The sequence below is a fragment of the Oratosquilla oratoria genome, chromosome 9, assembly GCF_046742065.1.
Source record: "Oratosquilla oratoria isolate Oo_2021 chromosome 9, ASM4674206v1, whole genome shotgun sequence".
Classification (NCBI taxonomy): domain Eukaryota; kingdom Metazoa; phylum Arthropoda; class Malacostraca; order Stomatopoda; family Squillidae; genus Oratosquilla; species Oratosquilla oratoria.
Window position 1 is genome coordinate 70,415,850 of NC_134785.1, and position 8,107 is coordinate 70,423,956.

The window sequence follows — 8,107 nt, forward strand, 5'->3', positions numbered from 1 at the left end:
TTTCTAGGCTTGGCTCCCAGGAGATTGTGACCTTAGATTAGACATTTCAAGGTCAAACGAGGTTCGGAGGCCTTTAGATGCCCTTTTATATGTCTTATTTCCACTAGTTATCGTGGTTTGAACCCTCCCCCCACACACAAGCCCCGCGTCCGCGTGAGGTCGTTAGTGCCGTAATAGAAACGCTTAGTCCTTGATGGCTCAAATCTAATAAGCCCTCGCCAAAAGATGTCCGGAAGCGGCACCCTCTAGGACTACCAACTGCGCAGTCTCTCTCTCTCTCTCTCTCTCCCCCTCTCTCTCTCTCTCTCTCTCTCTCTCTCTCTCTCTCTCTCTCTCTCTCTCTCTCTCTCTCTCTCTCTCTCTCACACACACACACACCACACACACACACACACACACACACACACACACACACACACACACCTCCAACGGCTCTTTCGAATTTTCATGGTCCTCGACCGTCTTCAACCTAATCCTTTCATTTTCTCTCTCCTTTTCTCTCTCTCTCTCTCTCTCTCTCTCTCTCTCTCTCTCTCTCTCTCTCTCTCTCTCTCTCTCTCTCTCTCTCTCTCTCTCTCTCTCCTACTCCTCTTTCGTCTTTTCATCTCATTGACCGTCTTCAACCCAATCCTTACCTTTTCCTTCGCAGCTCTTTTTTCTCATCCTTCTGTCCTCGCTTTTTTGTGCGTCCTTATTTTTTTTCTTGAAATATGACCGTCAAGTTCGTTTCACAAGACATTTCTCGCATTGCATTTGCACCTCTTAATGGAATTCATGATCTCTGTCCTTTCTTCTTTGTCTTTCATTTTTTCTTCCTCTCTCTCTCTCTCTCTCTCTCTCTCTCTCTCTCTCTCTCTCTCTCTCTCTCTCTCTCTCTCTCTCTCTCTCTCTCTCTCTCTCTCCTTTTCTCAATTTCTATTTTCTAATTCGTCTTTTGTTACTTCATTTCTCACACCTTTATCTCTCTTATCTCTGAATTCTATCTCTGATGTTTGTGTTATCTCGATGATATACTATCCTACCCTCGCTTGTTAATTTGTACAATTTACAATCCCACTTTTTATGTTTCATAAACAAGCATTGTTCGCTATTACCAGCATAAACTGCGATAGCATTTTTACTCACTCCTCTTCCTCCTCTTCTTCCTCTTCCTCCTCCTACTCCTCCGCATAATATTCCATTTTATCATTCTTATCCTCTTCTTCTTCTTCCTCGTTCTCCGCATACTCTCCTCCTCCTCCTCCTCCTCCTCTTCCTCCTCCTCCTCCTTCGCATAATATTCCATTTTATCATTCTCGTCTTCCTCTCCCTCTTCCTCTTCCTCCTCCTACTCCCCTCCTCTTTCTGCTATTCCTCCTCCTCCTCTTCCTCTCTTCCACGTAGTATCTCTACTCCTCCTTATCCTCTTCCTCTTCAACCTACCCTCTCCTTCTCCTCTTCTTGATTCTCCTCCTCCTCTTCCTTCCCCTTATTCTCCTAATTTTACTTTCTGTCTCTTCTTTCTTTCCCTCCTCTGCGTCCTCCTCCTCTTCCTCCTCCTTCCTCTCTTCCTTCTCCTTCTCCTCTCCCTCCTCGTTCTCCTCCTCCTCCTCCTCCTCCTCCTCCTCTTCCTCCTCCTCCTTCGCTTCCTTTTCCTTGTATTCTACCTCTCTTTCTCTTCCTTCCTCCACGCTTTCTCACCATCCTCCTCTTCCTCCTCCTTCTCCTCCTCCTCTTCTCCCCCTCTTCTCCTCCTCATTCTCCTCCTCCTCTTCTGCTTCCAGCTCATTCTTCTCATTTTGCCACCTCTCTCCCTCCCCCACCTCCTTCTCCTACTTCCCCAATCCTTTTCCCAAAATTTACACTTACCCCGTCGCCTCCTCAAATATCCTTTTGCATCATAAATTATGAGCGACGTTTCCCTCCCCCCCCCCCAAAGTCTCTCGCAGTGGCCTCGACTGGAAAAGTCTTCAGGATTCGAACCGCCTAGACGTCGGCTATACGTTGAGGGAGCATCGTTGTTACATAGGGGATTGGGATGCACCCACAAGTGGGATTCTCTTCCAAATGGGATTTGATTCCTTATAATCCCGAAGGGATTCGGAGAGATGATTGAAAATGAGGTTTTACTCCATTGATCACTTTTTTTTTTTTTTTTTTTTTTTTTTTTTTTAAGGCGATTTAATGTGTCTAAAGAAGACTTTGTCCAGGCGAGGTTGTTAAAGGGAGGGATTAAAGGGGATTTAAGGAAATTGTCTTTAATCTTTTGTCTCTCAAGGAGGTTTTCTTCAGGTGGAAGAACCCCCCCCTCCTTTAGCCAGTAGTAAAATTAAAAGTTGAGCGGGACAGCGAATGGGATCAGGTCCACCCTCACAGCGTCCTTCTTTTGTTTCGGATCCAAAACGTGGCAACCGCGTCATTTTTTTTTTTTTTTTTTTTTTTTTTTTTTTTTTTTTAATCTCATTGTTTGAAGTGAAGATGGGCCTAATTGCCTCATCCTTTTTCTTCTTTTCTTGAAAGCGTTAAGAATTCTAAGTAATCTCGTTTGTCTTCATTTTCTCAATTAGAAACTTCAACCCGTGACCCTAAACGTTTTTTTTTTTTTTTTTTTTTTTTTTTTTTTTTTTTTTTTTTTTTGCATCATCCTTAGAAGACAGTACAGCATCACCATCCCATAAATTCTCTTGTTTCCTCTCTTTTCATTTCACGTTGCAAAATTCATACCGTCTTCAGTCTATTCCGAAAAAGGGGAGGTTATTGAATCATTTTACTACGTTCAGTTGTTTTTTTTGTTTTTCGTCCTTTTTCAGAATTTTTCATGAATCATTAAGGGGAACTCGGTTTTGATAGACTCCCCTCGCCTCCATGCTAAAAATATATATATTATTTTTATGTAACCTTCTTGGCCTGAAACCCATTTATCCATGCTGATGCAAGTATTTCTGTTCTTATTTCTACACAGTGTCTACCTCTTCCTTCTCTTCCTCTTTCTCGTCCTCCTATTTCTCCTTCTCTTCCACCTCCTCTTCCTCCTCTCCCTCCTCTTCCTTCTCTCGTCTTTCTCCTTCTCTTCCACCTCCTCTTCCTCCTCTTCTTTCTCGTCGTCTTTCTCTTTCTCTTCCACCTCCTCTCCCTCCTCTTCCTTCTCGTCTTCTTTCTCTTCCACCTCCTCTTCCTCCTCTTCTTTCTCGTCGTCTTTCTCTTTCTCTTCCACCTCCTCTCCCTCCTCTTCCTTCTCGTCTTCTTTCTCTTCCACCTCTTCCTTCACTTCATTTGCGACCTCCTCTTTCTTCTTCTTTTCCAACTCCTCTTCCTCCTCTTCCTCCTACAGCTCCTCTTCCTTCTTCTCTTCCTTCTCATTCTATTTCGTCTTATTTTCCTTCTTTTTCGGTCTTATCTTCCTTCTCCTTCTCTTCCTCTTCCACCTCCTCTTCCATTTCGTACTCTTGTCCTCTTTCTCTTTCTCCTCCACCTCCTCGTCCCTTTTTGCCTTCTCTTCCTCCTCCTCCTTCACCTTCCTCTTGCTCTTTATCTTTATCCTCCTTATCCTCATTCTTATTCTCATCCTTTTCCATCTCTTCTTCCTCTCCCTCAGATTCATCCTCTTCCATTTCTTCTTCATCATTCTCATCCTCTTCCATATCCTCTTCCTCCTCCTCCATCTCTTCTTCCTCGTCCTCTTCCTCATCCTCACCCCCATCCTCTTCCATCTCCTCTCCCTCTTCCCCCTCCATCTCATCTTCCTCCTCACCCCCATCCTCTTCCATCTCCTCTTCCTCCTCCTCCCCCTCCATCTCTTCTTCCTCGTCCTCATCCTCATCCTCACCCCAATCCTCTTTTATCTCCTCTTTTTCCTCGTCCTCTTCCTCCTCCTCTTCCTCCTCCTCCTCCATCTCATCTTCCTCATCCTAACCCCCATCCTCTGCCATCTCTTCTTCCTCATCCTCATCCTCACCCCAATCCTCTTTCATCTCCTCTTCTCTCTCGTCCTCTTCCTCCTCCTCCTCCATCCTCTTTCATCTCCTCTTCCTCTTCCTCCTCCTCACCCTGTTCGTGCGGGGGGGGGGGAAGGCTTGTGTGTCTGTTTTGACATGCAAAAGAAGGCAGGCAGGCAGGCAGGCAGGCAGGCGCGCCAGCACAGCCACGCTTCCTCCAGTCTTCGACATCCCACCCACGTGCTCTCTTGTTTAGCATTATTTACATATATATATATATATATATATATATATATATATATATATATATATCTGTGTTTTATTTTTTACTTGTTCGTTTATTTTCTTATCTGTTATCAGTTTATGTACTTTGGTGTTATGTATTTGTTATTTTTATTCATTGTTTATTTCTTATTGATTTGGTTATTATATGTTTATTTATTGTCTTTGAGTTCTTTACAAAGAATTACAAAAGAGGAGCATGCCGACAGGAGACCTTTTGGTCCACAATTAGGCCGGATGCGAAAAATTTATAATAATGATAGATAAATAGTAATATAAATGATAAGAAATAAAATAGATAGATAAACAAGTAAAGTTAAATGATAAAAGATTTCCAGAAACTCTCCCTGGGGCTCTTTGTTATTTTTGTATTTATTTGTGTTTGACTAGATGCATTCTAGAATCAGTTGTTTATATATATATATATATATATATATATATATATATATATATATATATATTTTATACAAGTCTTTCTAGATAGAGTCGTGAGGCATACTCTATGGTTTCCTAGTCTTTAGCTTTATTTACTGATTTATTTAATTTGTTTATGTATTTATCTATTTGATTGTCTGTGTTCAATTTTGTATTATTTACCTATTTGATTCATTTATTTGTTTATTATCTATTTATTATATAGATATTTATTTTCTATTTTTTTGTTTGTTTATCTGTTATTCATTTCTGTATTGCGTCTGCTTGTTTCCATACCCTTTGAGCTTGTACGCATCTTGTTTGTCTTTAGTTCCAAGTAAAATATCTTAACCAGGTTCTCTCCTCTCCCCCCCTCTCTCTCTCTCTCTCTCTCTCTCTCTCTCTCTCTCTCTCTCTCTCTCTCTCTCTCTCTCTCTCTCTCTCTTTGTGTGTGTCTAGAATCTTTATAGCACAACAGCTTAGAAAACCGGTAACACGCGAATATTGACTCAAAAGCAGATCAAATTTCGTTGGCTGATGGCAGCAGGACATTCAAAGATGTGCCATTTTTCTGTGGCGGGAGAATGTGTATTCAAAGGAAAATATCAATTGAAAAACGTAGTAGATCTAATTTCATTCGCTAATGATACCAGGACATTCAAAGAGGTGACATTTTTCTGTGGCGTGGGAGTCTAATAAAGATAAACTACCAATTAAAAAACAAACAGACGTGATATTGGTTACCAGAAAATCTGTGATGTAAAATATGACTTACTTTGACCTTACCAGAATTGACTTGTTGACCTCATATTTCTCGACAGTGCTGTAATCCTTCCAGGAACTTGTGTTAAGTCGATGGGGGAAAGAAGTAACGTCTGTAGCAGTTGTTCTTAAAAAAAAAAAAAAAAAAAAAAAAAAAAAAAAATAAAAAAAAAAATAATAATAATAATAATAATAATAATAATAATAATAATAATCTTACATAAATCTTATATAAATCCTTGGAAGGGAAAGATTCATGTAAGGATTATTTTTAAGAATAACATCGTAAGATTCTTACGGTGGTATTCTTAATTTTTTCCCTTGTATAAATCTTTCCCTTCCAAAGATTTATATAAGGAAAGAATAATTTTTTTAAGAATACTACCGTTAACCATTTTTTGTCCGCGACCCAAAATCCTGTTCAGATCGACCATGGATACCCTTACCTTCATAAACACTTCTATTTAAATGATAAAATACTTACGCTTGTAAAAACGCGTGACAGAAACAAAAATCATATGAAGAGACTTTTATTAATGACTTAGGAATTCTACAATCAGGATTAATACTTTGGTAATATTTTGAATAGGAATATTCGGGAAAATAATAATTTCCGCAAATCTGTGGTGTCCCGTTCAAATGGCTTGGCGACCATTGGTCTGTAAGGAAACTTATGTATTTCGCAGATGTTACTTTCGCTTTCAGGGGGTGATAAATGAATTATATAAGATAGACGATAAACATATACCAACGGCTTTTTCCCCTTACAAAGAGGTATGTGTATGTATGTAAGTAATAAAACATGAAATATGTAAAAGATAAATAAACACGGAAGGAAAAATCATAATAATTTATATACAATAAAAGTGGAATGGAAGTGACGTATAATGCTATTGAACATTAGTGCTTTGTGTGTGTGTGTGTGTGTGTGTGTGTGTGTGTGTGTGTGTGTGTGTGTGTGAATCCCCATGGACTTGGGTCACGTGTCGGACGCGTGATCTATCGCCCTCCCGGATGAGAGCTCAGAATTCATATATGGTGTGCGAGTGAGAGAGGTAGAGAGAGAGAGGGAAACAAAGGGAAAGTTTTACCGTTCCCTATTATCCAACTTCAGCTTGTTTTGTGTAAAAAGTTGAGATCGGTTGGTCAGTATGATCGAGAAGGGTCGAATGGCAGCACAGGTGGGGGTAGGGGTGCGCCCCCGCCGGTGATATTTCCTGGGTGAAGAGCTTCTATTTACTTTGTGAGCTTATTTTGTTTTGGCGCGGCGATATATTGCATTGGGAATGCATCAAACGTGTCCAGGCACTCGCTGTTTGATTTGGCCAGCGTCCACACAAGCTCCCAATCATTTCGAGTAGGGGAGAGGGGGTCGGGGGAGGGAGAGGGGGGAAGGGGAGTCAGAGATTGAAAGCACTCTCAGGTTCTTTGAAACCTGTGCCCCCCTCCCCCCCGACCCTTTCCTTTCAGAACCTCAGACACTTCAGTTTCTATTTCTGTATCCTGAAACTCCCTTCGTCATATTTCTGAATACATCTTTTACATGCTAGAAAGCGAAACACTAGGGAGGTCGTCAGTTTCCTATTAAGAATGACTATATCTAGAGGCATACACTAGAACCTAGAATCATTCTAGCTTGAGCTCATTTTCATAATCCCACCGCACACAGACTTTCTTCAACCCCGTATCTCTCGTCTCGTTCATTTTTCATGGAATAATAGATGAGCCAATTTTCAAGATGCCTTGTGGGTCTATTCTCCTCTTCATATTCTGGTGGGAAAATGTTTTTGCTCTCGTGAAATCTTTTGTGTTTGATTCCTACTCTGTGCCTAAAAGGTCAGAGTTAATGTTTGGTTGTGTCAAAACAGTACCATGTCAACAGCCACACGCTGAAAGAAACCCGTTGCCTACATTTAGTTGAATGAAATCGTCGGGTCTACTGCAATGTTGCTCTTCATAAGGTATGTTACTCTTATCGAGGAGTCTATACCTATGTGGCTCCTCATAAGTGTCATGCATGCTATTTTAAGTACAAAAATAATGCATTTGGAGTGAGAGGGTACTGGACCTGACTTTGGTGGTGGAGATGGTCAAAAGGGGTCAGTGGCCGTTGTTTACAAGGAGCACCGGAATGTATAGATACCTAATCTTCTCAGAGACTCTCCTCTGAGAGATCTTCGTCGCCTCGTCTCTCCATTCCCAGGGAGCCAGTTAACTTGACCACGTGACAACCCACCCATTCAGACCTTTGTTATTTTAGTTATTTCTGTTTTTGTAGTTTCATTATTGTTCTTTGAGTTTAGTTCAGTGCAAATAGCGGAAATAGATGTTATATTTCATGTTCCACTGTTCTTTCATTCGTCCCACACTAGACTCATCTTGATTCGAGTGCAGAGAAAACCCCAAACTGGAGTATTTTGTAACAACAAAGTATATTATTTTTATCAAGGAATCTACAGCTCTGTGGCTCTTTGTTTACATAACATTTCAACCCATGTAGAGCGAACAATGGATAGGTCATTATTAAGCAGCGAGGAATGATAGATGAGGAAAATAACCTCAGAGTCTCCTCTGATTGTTATGACCTTCTACAGTGTTCCTATTGTTTATCTTATTTTTTCTTTTTTTTTTCTTTTAATCTATTTTATTTTTACTGTAGTATTATTTTGTGTTATCTATTCTGTTTGATATAACTTTATTTTGTTATATTTTTATCACTATTGAATTTGTTTTCA

General features: G+C 40.4%; 1 protein-coding gene across 1 annotated transcript in view; it reads left to right on the forward strand.

Moving 5' to 3' along the window:
* The first annotated feature begins 7,316 nt into the window (after positions 1 to 7,316).
* The window catches only part of LOC143028105 (uncharacterized), a 14,823-nt gene continuing 14,032 nt past the window's right edge, over positions 7,317 to 8,107 (forward strand). Inside the window, exon 1 of the mRNA XM_076189742.1 lies at positions 7,317 to 7,333. Within this exon, the coding sequence (XP_076045857.1) occupies positions 7,317 to 7,333 (17 nt within the window). The remainder of the gene's footprint in view (positions 7,334 to 8,107) is intronic.